Source organism: Strongylocentrotus purpuratus, unplaced genomic scaffold, assembly GCF_000002235.5.
Source record: "Strongylocentrotus purpuratus isolate Spur 01 unplaced genomic scaffold, Spur_5.0 spur5_scaffold_7, whole genome shotgun sequence".
In the NCBI taxonomy this organism is placed as follows: domain Eukaryota; kingdom Metazoa; phylum Echinodermata; class Echinoidea; order Camarodonta; family Strongylocentrotidae; genus Strongylocentrotus; species Strongylocentrotus purpuratus.
Genome location: NW_022145613.1, coordinates 12,301,269 through 12,314,928, shown reverse-complemented (window position 1 = coordinate 12,314,928; position 13,660 = coordinate 12,301,269). Strand labels below are relative to the sequence as shown.

Here is a 13,660-nt window from a genome sequence, read left to right as displayed (position 1 = left end):
TTGACAATCGTATTCAAATACCTGGGCCCCGTCTTACAAAGAGTTGATATCAATCACAACTATATACATAAGAGATGGAGACTGCAAACCTGCGATCGATTGGAGGACTTGTGATCGATTGGAGGACTTGCGATTGATTGGAGGACTTGCGATTGATTTGGATCAGTCCTAACTCTTTGTAAGACAGGGCCCAGGTATTTATTTTCAGGTCTTGTACCGAATATGAGACACACTTTAACTTTTCTTGTTTTGAACGATATTCACTTTATTACACCTGTCCAGTTCACAGGTCGTTTTTCATTTCTATACAATAATAATATAAGTAAATGTCTTCAAACCCAGAATAAGACAGCAAACGTGCAATGGCTCTATTAAAATATGTACATGATAATGGTGCATTAATTGTGTCTCAATTACACAAATTCATTTCATTCAGTTTACTTTCAGGAAACTTACTCTCTTCTGTTATCCACAGTTGAGACGATGTTCCAGACAAAGTTTTGCAATCAAATAAATCTGTATGAAAACATCATATTTTACACAGACCTCTCCTTTTTCCAGCTTTATGACCATTAGTCATCTTATAATGACTACGGGAGAAATGATATTAGATTGGAGAAAGCAAGATGCTTATGTGATTCCCTAGGTTTGAACAGTTTCTAGTCTTTCATTCAGAAAATATACGGATTGAATAGAAAGGCTACTGTTTCTTTCAGAAAGATATTAATGATAGAATGATAAGAATAACAGATTCCACAATCTTTTTACAAGTATGTATGAAGTGTTTGATCTATTTGCACTATTAAATTCATCAACCATGGAGATGTGATAAATATGGGTATGATAAAAACCTGAACAGTTGAATTAAATAATTCTCTTTTCCATCAACCCAGCCCTCCCCTCCCCCCCCCCCCCCCCCCCCCCCCCTCCATTCCCTGTCTCCCCTGTCAAAACATGAATAACCAAAGATACAAGCCATTTCCAACATGTCCTAATATTGAAAACATCTATTGAAAACATCTCTATATCATGCAATCACAGCATGTAGGGACTTAACCTCTATGCTTTCAATAGATTTTTTTGGTAGGGTAATAAATGCTTTGGTGCGACAGTAGACCTTATGCTGTGGCTGATGCCTTTTGCTTGCCCTCGTGGAACTTCTTCATCCTCGCTTCTAGCTCCGGACGGAAGTGACGGATAAGACCCTGGTTGAAAAGATGAAAGTAATAAGGATACAGAATGGTCATATGGAATTCTTATAAACTAATAATTTCATCCGAATATTTTTGGAATGAAATAAAGGTACCAGTATAACAAATAAAGAAATAATGTTGAAATGATTTCAACATGAGTTGTTGTGAAAATCATGCTTTTTCAAATATTAACTTTCAAAGATGGATCATCCCAAAAATAAAATGTATAACGCCTTTAATCTGAGCTGAACAAAACAAAATAAAATTACATAACAATTAAAGTGATAATTGCCAAACAAAGCCCAACTACGAAAGTCAAATTTCCCAGGCATCCATCATTTTTCGAATCATGTTTCTTTAAATGAAATTTGCAGAGACAAAATTGACTGCAGACCGACAATACATTGTATAATATATTATCATCCTTCAGGGATACTCTATTGGTCTGTTTGGTGCGGGTATGACGGTGTGACTGTGGTATTATATAGGTACAGGACACATTTTTTACTTGTTAACTCTGCCAATTTCAGAGGATTCTTACCTGTACAGGCCATGCTGCACCATCTCCTAGAGCACAGATAGTATGGCCCTCAATCTGCTTGCTCAGCTCATACAACATATCGATCTCGTCTGGCTTGGCATTGCCTTCAACTGTAATAGTAAACATAACAAATATTACATGAGGTGGGTCTGAGGATGTAAAACCATTTGCATTTAAAGACCGTCACCACTACTGGGCCAGAATGGATTAGACCACACAGAGAGCCATCGAGGTCACTGTGACAGGTGGCTATCTCATTAACTCAGCTCTCATTTAACATAAGAAAAAGAGGATCATGGGGGACCAACAGGCACCGATTGGGGAAGTTTTCTATATAGAGGGAGCAAGTAGCTACAAGTATGGCAGTGTGCCTTTAAGTTGGCATCTTTAATTTATGTTTTCATGACGTAAATGATTAACACTATACCTACAAGCAATTAACATCACCATTAACAGTTGACCATAATCCTCATCACCATCTGAACCAGCACTATCATCATTCTCATTAGCTTCACTATCCACATCACAACTATTATCATCATCATCATCATCACAATCATCGGCAATGCTATTGTTATTGCCATCATTACAAGAGAGAAGTGGATCAGCTTTTTATCAAGTTGAGACTATCATTTACACTATGATGTAACACTTACCAAACCTGTTGGTGATCTTTGTCATCCAGCCAGTCCCTTCTCTGCATGGTGTGCACTAAAATATAATGACGTAATACTATGTAAACCACAAATTATATACACATCCCTCGTCTAGTTACAATAATACATAGTTAGCATTACAAAATGTGCCAATTAAATATCTTGATGAAACATCATCAATAAAATTACCCTGAAAAGGCCTGAATACAGACATTTGTATTCATAAAATGTTCTGAAGTAATGATTGAACAAGAAGAGCTTTCTCCAATGATTTCACTTTCATGTTTTGGACAATTGTATCAGCTTCACTGCCTTGAAAGCACAGCAACTTCCTCATTGTTCCCTCATTTCATTCAATAAACAGTTTTATATCTTGCACATACATACCTGTCCACAGCTCTCATGCTGGTAGAACTCCATGAGCCTAGCGATGCATCGGATGACATCAGCCTGCTTGTTCATCACAATGACAGCAGCGGTACCGAGACCAGTCTGGGCGGCCACCAGGGCATCAAAGTCCATCAGGACATCATCACACACACTGGGTAGAAAGAAATCAGGACAAGCGATTGTCAGATAACTGCACTGAGGTATTTATATAATATTGGACGACTTTCAGTATGATACAAGAATATATTGCTCAAGCTATATGAAAATATTGGACGAGGCAAAGACGAGTCTAATATTTTCATAGCGAGAGAAACACATTCTTGTATCACACAAAAACAAAGCCATACAATATTATTATTATTATTATCTTTATCAGGCTGACTAGCGAAATACAGGCTTTGTTTTAGTGTGAAATCGATATCGACAGTTGAACTTCCCGGATGACCGAGCAATATAAAAATAATATTGAGCAGTCATCCGGGTACTGTGCTAAAGATATTAAATACACTGATTTATTGTACCACTTGGAAGCCTTATATAGATAATAATGGTGATTATCATATCGTTGAGTGCCACTGACAGATATCTCGTAGCCTCAAGTCTACATACAGTTCATCATTTTAACAAACTAAAAGAAATTTACTGCACCAAGATTAGATTTTTTATATAATTTGGGTGCTAAGATGATTTCCTTCACAGACGAGGGTGGGTTCACATTGAATATAAAAAAAAAAAAAAAATCATTTTTCAGGGATAAGAGGGGTAGATGAACCCCCTAGAATAACACCAGGAGGTTATCCAGTCCCGCTCTACACTCTATTTTGCTTCTCAAGGGGAGAAATGTGGTCTCTCCAACAATGCAGGTGTGTGGAAATAGAACCTAATTACTGACTATGGATAAGAACTTAGAAGGAACCCGAGGATGTTATCCCCCCCCCCAACAAACTTACACATACAATTTTAATAATGTTAACATTGTTCACATTGGATGTTAAAGCATATCTGCACTAGTTTGGCCAGGAGGGATTAGACCGCCCTGCATGGTTCACTGATAGGTTGTTATCTCATCGAATAAGCTCTCAATCAACATAAGAAAAAGGGGATCGTGGGGGACCAATGGTTACCAATTAGGCATTGTTTGCTATATAGAGGGCGGAAGTAGCTATAAGTAGTGCAGTGGGGCTTTCATACTCACTCTTTAGGGATCATAGGGGTAGACGAACCCCCTGGGATGACAGCTAGGAGGTTATCCCAGCCCCCCTCTACACCGCCGGCGTGTTTCTCAATCAGGACCTTGAGGGGGATAGACATGGACTCCTCCACGGTGCAGGGGGTGTTAACATTCCCTGAGATGTTGAACAGTTTGGTGCCCTGGTTGCGTTCGCGTCCAAAGCCAGCGAACCACGGAGCTCCCCTCCTGCAGATGATCTGAAAGTTGGTAAAACAGGGAAGAAACAGAGATTGCGAATTCTCAAAGTTCCTACAAAGATGCTTTATTGACAGGATTAGGTATGCTTATTATGCATATTCACAAATGCAACTATTCGTCATCAGCATAATTTTGATCAAAACACCATCAATTCTCATGTTAAAAATTATAATTTTCCTCGATTTAAAATACAATGTCTACGATAATCACCAAATCCTTAATTTAGGAACAGGCATCAATATACTTCAACAGTTTGATTAAAAGTTGAATTCATTGCAGAATAGAGTAAGCATACCTCACCGTTGTCAAGTCTCATGTACTTCAATAGTTTGATTAAAAGTTTACCGTAATTCACTTCATAATGGAGTAAGCATGTCAAGGTAGTCACCTCACTCTCTCTCTCTCTCTCTCTCTCATCTTTTTTGTGTGTTGCGTGTGTCTATTTAAAAAGTTTGTTGACCTTGGAATTACTGGTGCAACAGCGACTGTTTCTACATTAGCTACAAATTTCCATCACTAATAACTACAATATAGCAGAGATAACATTTATTTCAACAATTTGATTAAAAGTTTAATTCACTGCAAAATTGAGTTAGCATACATCACAGTGGTCTTCTCTCTCTTATCATCATTTTTTTATGTGTGTGTTCATAGAGTTTGTTGACCTTGTACTTACTGGTGCAACAGCGACTGTCTCAACATTAGCTACAGTGGTAGGGCAACCGAAGACACCGACATCAGCGGGGAAAGGAGGCTTGAGACGGGGTTTGCCCTGCTTGCCCTCGAGACTCTCAATCAGGGCCTGGGAAATTCATAAAAATATTCACACAAAAAATCTCATGAAAGTAAGTGTAGAGAGTAACATACTTTCTGTGAACCTAGAATGTCATCGTGTACCTCTGAAGCAATCAACAAACTGAACAGAACCTAGTGTGTAGGTGTATGTGAATACTTTATTCCATTGTCAGGTACTGAAGCAGCGATCAAGATTTTGTGCAGTATTTAACAACTAACTCATAATGTGCATGCATAATCCATTATCTCATATTAAACTGAATGTTATCAAATAAAGAGTTTACATCAAGAAATCCATGTATTCAATAGCATATTATTGGATAGGTTTTATTTAATGTGCATACTTCACAAATCATATCACTGTACTTTGGAACCTCATTGAAAGAGAACGCTATTGAAACGAATTCTACTTTTATCAAGGTAATGTGTACTATTGTTTTCTAGCCATGATATTACAAGGATTCTCATATGGAGGTAATTTCTGTCTTTCGAAAGAGTTTGAATAACGAGGGGCTCCATACTCCACTGCATTTCAACAAACACTACAATTCCCTGGATAAAATTTGTACAAATATACCATAGCACTAATTCTGGTCGACTCAAAACCAAGAATGCAAATAAAAAGAAAAGCATGTACTGTCTTTCAAAATTCAAGATCTGAATGCAACTTACAGTCTCCTCTCCACAGATGTATGCTCCGGCACCCCTGTGCATGTAGACATCAAAGTCATACCCTGACCCACAGGCATTCTTTCCCAGGTAACCTGCTTCATAGGCCTGCAAAGACGCAATAACCAAATAAATGAACAGTATGAATACTGATGAGGCTACCCTGGGTAAACAAGACATATTATTATTATAACCAAACACAGGTTACAGACAGGAAATCATTCAATTGGACTGCTCTGTCCAGTTTCTCTCTGGGTTTTCTATTTTGATTTTACTCAATGCTTTCCCAGGTAACCTGCTTCATTGGCCTGCAAAGACAAAATAAGCAAATCAATGCAGAATCAATGATGTGATTGCAGGGCCCTCAGAGAGGACAATACAAATATTGATGAGGCTGCCCTGGGTAAACAAGACCTATTATTATTATAATTATTATAACCAAACACAGGTTACAGACAGGTTATCATTGAATTGGACTACTCTGTCCAGTTTCTCTCTGATTTGTTTTTGATTTGTTTAGTCAATGCTTTCTGGAGCAATCTAAGAATACATTCAGGAATGGGCTTACAAGTGTATCGATTAGATATGATTATTTACGTCTGGGGACCACCTTTTAACGTCACCATCCGAAAGACGTGACTCAGTTTCGAACCTGCGTCCTCAGCTGAATCAGTTTGTAACTTCCATTATAGGCTAGATTACAGGCGCACGCTACAACGCCCGTTCATAAGTTCATAATATATTGGTATATATACTCAAAGTGCCTGATTAGAGGAATATCTGCACACTATTCAAAATATTTGCAATTGCTCTACTCAACTAGATATGACTCTGAAATTGGTTTGAATTCATGTACAGGGATGTGCAAAGGAACATTTAAAAATACTAATTACAGTTGAAAGCCAAAGTTATGGAAACAGTTCGCAGCATTACCCACATGTATCTAAATCTACAACTGAATCTTTACAAGCATGTGCTATGATCAAAAGATTTGTTTAAAGAATTGGAACACAAGATATACCTCTTTGATTGCAAGCTGCATGTTAGAGGCTTCATTGTAGAACTCTCCACGGATGTAGATATAAGCTATAAATAAAATAGAAATAGAATAATCAAGTATTAATGATGTTACATAATAGGTTTACAATTTAAGTTTAGTTGTTTTCTTTGCAGATCTATACTTATTTCACTTTTACCTCTAGAACATAATCTATCAAATGTGGTGGGGATTTAAACCTAAACCATAATTTATTAGACATTCCTGGCTAAGTTGTAGCAAGGATCGCAACTTCTCAAATAATGAACTTTAATCAGAATAATAGTTTGTGAAGAACTTCTTGATCTACACAAATTTCTACAGAGATAGCATTGTAAATATTGTATGATCTCCTGACTACTGGGCAAAAAAAATTACAATGTCGTAGACGAGGGATATTTTTTAGTCACACTTTTGTGTTCAGGGATATTACGCATCACAACCCATCTACTTTTTCAATAAAGATTGCCTTTTAAAGAATTAAGGGGCAGATCGCCCCCAGCCCAGGTGGTGTTTCACAAAGATCTTAAATTGAACTTAACTCTAAGTTAGTCTTACACATTATGTAATGTAGCCATTTGTAGCCTTAAAATAAAATATATTCAAAAGCGAAAAGTGTTTTTGACTTTTTAAAAAATTCCATATCGAGAACATGAAATCCTTGTTGGCAATAGAAAATATTAATGATTTGAACATTTTATGCCTTTTAAAATAACTTTTACAAAATATTTTCATGGATGCCATGAATTGTTAACTCCAACTTAGAGATAGGTTCAAATTAGGATCTTTGTGAAACATCCCCCAGATCTTTCATTCCCCCCCCCCCCCCCCTGGTCCCGATATGATATATCCTTACCTGCCCTAGCTCCCATGGCTCTGCCAGCAACCAGACAGCCCTCTACCAGCTTGTGAGGATCATGCCTCATGATCTCTCTGTCTTTACAGGTGCCTGGTTCCCCTTCATCTGCATTCACTACCAGGTACTTAGGTCTGTGGAGAAAACAATTGCAATACAAGTCTATGCATCTTTTTCTGTCCAAATTCTTCTTCAAAGGCGAATTTGTATTAACTCTACGACTACTGAATTCTTTTATTTCCACCTACTTTACAGGAAGCACTTTAAATCAGGCAATGGGCTAAAGCCGGTCTGCACTAGTTTGGCCGGGTCACCAGGAGGAATTACACCACCCTGCAAGGTCACTGGCAGGTGATTATCTCATCAACTCAGCTCTCAAATAACATAAGAAAAAGAGGATCATGGGGGACAAACGGGAATCGCTTAGGCATTGTTTTCTATATAGAGGGAGCAGGTACATGTAGCTACAAGTAGTGCAATGGGGCTTTAACTTAAAAGGTGATGAAATATCAAATATTTGACTGTGGGAGTGAAATTGTAGTTATTAACCCTATTTTAACTGGGCTATTTCAGACCAGGTTTTTACTGAGGGGGGGTCAATTTGACCCCCCCCCCCCCCCTAAGATTTCGGCCGTTTCACCGCCGATCGCCGCAAAAATTTGCATGCATGTCAAGTGAAGTGTATAGAATACTATGGTAATTTCAAATTTTTGAAAAATTCATTCATTTTCATATTTATGGTAATTTATGCAAATAAGGTCATCAAATTCACATTTCTGCCCATCAATCATAGATTATTCATGTTTACGTATTCTTTTTCACTACATATATTTATTAGACCATTTGGAATAATAATAAAACACAAACAATTGGAAGAGCCAGGTTATTCCTTATGTTATCTCTTGTTTTTATAATTTCTTATGTATTTCATTGTTTTTTTAATTTATGTATTTTATTGTTTTTGTTGTTTTATTTCATTTATAACTACAATTCAACTATTTTGACCCCAAAACAAACATCTAAACTTTAAATAAGACTGAATAACCAATGTTTTATCTATTTTTAGGAAAAATGACTTTTACATATGTTTTGTACACAAATCACGAAAATGAGCGATTTTCGGGCTGACATGCGAATACAAAAGGTCACGTGACTTTGTAACCGTAGGTCCGATTTTCGAAAAAATCGTTTTAAAAGATGCGTAAGACTCGAAATTAAAAAGTCATGAAAGGAAAATTTTAAATCTGCCGCGGTTTTGGAGTAGTCGCGAAATTTCTACAGGGGGGGGGTCAAATTGACCCCCCCCCCCCAGTTAACATAGGGTTAAGGGTCGTTCGCAACATGACATGAGAAACCACAAATGTTCATCACGTGAGATCTTGCATGTAATAACTGTATTACAAAATGTAGAAATGAGAAGGCTACTCATTGTAACACTATCAATAAATGTTTGCCTGAAAGTAAACACCAGAGATACAGGTATAACACCAAACCTGGAAAAAGACAAGTCAGTATACAAGGCAATGCAAATGCAAACACACTGGCTGTCCTATTCAAGAATGGAACCCAAATATGTGATCATTACCTTCCATCTGAGGGCTTGTTCATGAAGCCCCACTTCATACCGGTAGGGAAACCTGCACCGCCTCTCCCTCGGAGACCAGAGTCTCTGATCTCCTTCAATATCCAATCATGTCCTTTCAATAGAATCTCCTTGGTCTTGTACCAGTCTCCCTGTAAGTCAACAAAGATGGAGTATGAAATCTGGGCCCCGTCTTACAAAGAGTTCCGATTGATCCAAATCAATCGCAAGTCCTCCAACCAATCCCAAGTTTGCAGTCTCTTATCTCTTATGTACATAGTTGCGATTGATATCAATCACAAATAGATTGCGATTGATATCAGACTTTTTGTAAGACAGGGCCCTGTATTACATATTTAAGCAGTACACACAAATTCTGACATATTTAAAGATAAACTTGAGTTCTGGTAAAAAAAGAAAATGAATTCTCACAGAATCTAATGAAACTTACATTGAATGTTCAAGATTACAAATAAATGTCATGTGCCAAACCATCTTGGAAGAAAATGTATACTGGCTGAGTAATGAGCATAGAAAGATAAGGAAATCAGGGTAGTACTAGCCCCGACACCATGTGTGTTGTCCCATATACATCTTTCTGTGTAAGTGATTGTTACTTTACAAGACTCTGCCAAATTTATGATGATTTTGATGACTCCAGAACCTTGTATTACACACCATTACTTACATGCTATATGATCAACTTTTCTGATCCATTCCACACCTTTTCTTTCACAATGCAATCGCATTACCAGAACTCAAGTTTATCTTTAAGCAGTACACACAAATTCTGAATACTGTATTGCATAAAACACATCTCATCATGTCATTTCTCTCAAAATTTTGAAATAATTTTGTGTTCTTCAAAAGAAACATCTTTTTTAAAGTCTCAAAATCTTGCATATATCTTGAATTAATAACCCTTTGGAAACTGCCATTGTATTTAATTATGTTATTTTTAGGTGAGGTGTTTATACATGAAAGTTGCTAACAGTCACTAAAAGTCACTTACCCTGGCCATAGCTCCCTTCAGCTTCCAGTCATGTCTGCCATACAGATTGGTAAATATCCTATCTTCATCCTTGAGGGACTCATTCTGTAATGATAATCAAACAAGATTATTATAAATGAAAAAAGAAACAGGGTTCAAGAATAGGTCAGAGAGAATCCAATACCTATGACTTACAAAGCATTCAATCTACATTGTAGATCCAAATTCATAATATCTGACAAATGCAAATGAAACATAACATGTATATTCAAGTTTACAAGGCACTTGAAGAAAATTATTTAAGACAACGTTAAGGACTCAAAAATACGGCAACTTAATAAAAGAAAAACACTTAGATATTACTTCAAGTAGTTCACTAAAGCTATAAGTAATCTGGATTAAATTATAGAATAGCTTTATCTAATTTTTGCCCACTGTCTATGAGCTAGAGCAGATAATAACCCTCAAATGTGATGTTGATTTTGTGACTTACTTTATCTGCACTTGCATTGTGTCTAGATGATGTAGCCAAACTACATGTTGCCTGAGTTTGCAGACGTCCTACATTTGAAGAAGAAAAAAAGAAAAAAAGAAATAACATTGATTTAATTTTAGAACTACAACCATTTGTGTGTGAAGTCAGCAACTGTAACTTGAAAGCTCAGACCCTCATTAAATTCATGCAAGTAATTCACATTAAATTGATGATCATTACGGTCGGTCGGTCCCTAACTCCACGCACCCGCGCTCACACCCCTGCCTACTGTAGATATCCACTTGTAACTGTGCAGCGGTTTGTCGTGAAACCTGTGAGAATGTGTATACTAATGTCTTCGCATTTAGAAACAATACTCCAAAAAGGTAAGAAAATTGACACAAAACGGGTGAGAAAGATAACAAATTTGAAATCATGACCGTTATTTGAACAATTTTGTGGAAGATTTGAATGATTTTTGGTGTGTTATAACTTTAGTAAGGTATCTCCACGCCGGAGTCAGGGGTCCAAAATGGTCACAGATGTGAACAAGCGCCCATAAGTTTGTCTGTTCGTCATGTTCATAGAAACTAGAAATTAGAATCATAACATAAACTAGGTCAGGATTAGGTCAGGAAAGAAAAACTGTGCGCCATCTACACGTTAATAATGGCGTTATCACAGTTTTTCCTTCATAATCGTTTTGCCTTCGGCGTAGACTAAAAGGGATGAGATTGATTTAGATGACTCCGTGCGCAGCGAGAGTTTAACACGGCTTGCAAGATTTCAACATGGATGTCGATTTTGACCCATAATTTCCTTAAAAGGGACCATTAAACGGATTATTTCAGTCAAGTTGGTAAGTGGAACCGATGTACATGTAGTATAACCTTCTCCTAATTTTAAATAGGGGGTCTAATCAATGCATGAGGTAAAATGACATTTTGGGGGATTTTGGGGGCAAAACGCTACGACCTGAAATGGCCGTGGCGTTATCAAGGGAATGTGTATAGACGGTTTCCGTCTCTAAAGAGAGAGCCGACCCTACCCCAATAAGAGGCTAACGAACGAAAGAGACGGAAAATTCGGTCTAGGTCAGGATCTAATCATCATTCTAGACTAGAGTCTAACTTTTGTTAGATCTAGATCAATCATTATAAATATAAATTAACGTTCATCTACCAAAGGAATAGCTACAACTCATGATTCAAATGTAGGCTATATCACTTTGACAAGATAAAATCAAATTTATTAACTTGTTCATCAGCATATCTAGTATCATTCCCAGTCAAATTATCAATCACATCAACTGCACAGCTCACAGAAGGAAATCAGTCGACTCAAACAACAACACCAAAACTAAAGTTGTTTCAATGAAAACTTAGCAGATATTCAATAGACATTTGGTGCTTCATGAATCTGCTAACTTTTCAAGGATTATATAAATACCGGCAATCAAAAACATTCTTACCAACTCCAGCCCTCAGAAACGAAACCCCTCTGCTTGACAAAGCCATTTTCCTCACGTCGTTCTCATTCGATCTTTGCACGGACTCTAATTCACTTTGTACACATTCTAATTATGAATAATACACGCAAAACGTATTCGATCAACGTTACGAAACACCGGCCTCGGAGTGTGTTACACAAATCATACTACACCATCCGCCCGCAGATGGCGTCCTAAAGCTAAGTTTTCAGCCTCTCGGCTCATATTTTCAGTACATATTCCCCATAACTTCATAAATTGTATTCTTGTTATTTCGGACTAAGATTACAAAAGATATGAAAAACATGTATGATTGAAGAAGGCATTTCTCTGGTTCATGCATAATCATACATATTAGCCTTATCTGCTACTCTGAATAGTGTTACACATCATATTGCATCAAGTTATTTACATATTACCCCACATGCAAAGTTCAACAACAGTGAATGATAGGAATAATGTGAGGCTTGAATGGTAATGCAAATGATGTAAAAGTAATTTCTCTTGAAAGCAGAAGGAATAATTATTATGCTCTTTAACATGACTTCAAAAACGTAAAAGCCTATCCCTACGTGAGATGAGAAAGCTGAGAGATGGATGGATGGAGAGAGAGAGAGAGAGAGAGAAAGAGAGAAAGCTATACAATTTGGTACAATTATTGTAAAAATCTGTCCATTGAAAAGAAAGCAAGTAGTATATTGTATAATTTGGAATAAAAATTATGTTTGGAATGAATCGTGGATAAAATTGGTATGACCTTCAGTAACAAAGTATCTACAGTATGTTAGGTCAAGATTACAATTCATAACACAATGACAATATTTATAAAACTATCAAGCTGTCTTTTAAAATTCTTGATATATTTTGTTAAGATTGACATGCTACATGTATTTTTTAAAATTTCACCCAGAAGTTTAATCAAACCGAGCAACAAAATGGTGGATCCAGAATTCTTGGGGTGGGGTGGGTACAAGTCTAAACAAGTCCTGACTGACTCCTAAGCAAGCAAGCGAGCCAAAAAGAGGGTGGGAGAGGGGGCAAGCTTAATGACATACATATTTTAAAACAAAATAAGGAGCTCCCCATTCAAATATATTGTCTTGTCAATATCAAAGTTTATCATTTTTCAAATAATTATCCTTCAAACTTTCATCATGTACTTAATTTTTACAGCTGTCAAACATCTACAATTTTTATAGATAGGATTCCCCTTAACATAAAAGTAGAAAGGGAGAGAGTAGGCAGGAGAGGGAGAAAAAGTAAGGGGGCGACACATAGATGGGAGAGAAAGAGAGAGAGAGAGAGAGAGAGAGAGAGAGAGAGAAGAAAAAAAAGATAAAGAGAGAGAGAGAGAACAAGAGAGAGAGAGAGAGAGAGAGAGGGGAAATGGGAGAAGGGGGAGGGGAGAAAGGTAGTGGGAATGTATATGAGTCTTGGGTTTGGAGAACAAGATAGAATAAGAATACAAAATAGTGGGGGAAAAGAAAGGGAAAGATATTAATTGTGGAATGTGAAGGATAAGAAGAAGATGGGACTAAGTAAATTGATACAAAAATCA

The 13,660-nt window shown here is 37.0% G+C and overlaps 1 protein-coding gene across 1 annotated transcript; it reads right to left on the bottom strand.

Annotated features, from left to right (window-relative positions):
• Window positions 1-989: 989 nt before the first annotated feature.
• Window positions 990-12,245, bottom strand: LOC586214 (NADH dehydrogenase [ubiquinone] flavoprotein 1, mitochondrial). Its single transcript, XM_001178525.4, has 13 exons — window positions 12,085-12,245; window positions 10,632-10,699; window positions 10,160-10,243; window positions 9,151-9,299; window positions 7,566-7,699; window positions 6,695-6,759; window positions 5,677-5,781; window positions 4,886-5,011; window positions 3,976-4,208; window positions 2,778-2,931; window positions 2,391-2,445; window positions 1,735-1,844; window positions 990-1,205 (listed from the first exon to the last, which is right to left on the bottom strand). The coding sequence occupies exons 1-13, from the start codon at window positions 12,128-12,130 to the stop codon at window positions 1,119-1,121; spliced, it is 1,416 nt and encodes a 471-aa protein (XP_001178525.2). The 5' UTR covers window positions 12,131-12,245; the 3' UTR covers window positions 990-1,118.
• Window positions 12,246-13,660: the final 1,415 nt, after the last annotated feature.

What these genes read in the sequence shown, in the direction of transcription:
- LOC586214 (XM_001178525.4), bottom strand. Translation starts at nt 12,130, where the DNA reads ATGGCTTTGTCAAGCAGAGGGGTTTCGTTTCTGAGGGCTGGAGTTG. An exon ending in TGCAGCTTGCAATCAAAGAG is followed by an intron (nt 5,782 to 6,694) that starts GTATATCTTGTG and finishes GCGTCTTTGCAG; the next exon opens with GCCTATGAAGCAGGTTACCT. An exon ending in AGCATGAGAGCTGTGGACAG is followed by an intron (nt 2,446 to 2,777) that starts GTATGTATGTGC and finishes ATTATATTTTAG; the next exon opens with TGCACACCATGCAGAGAAGG.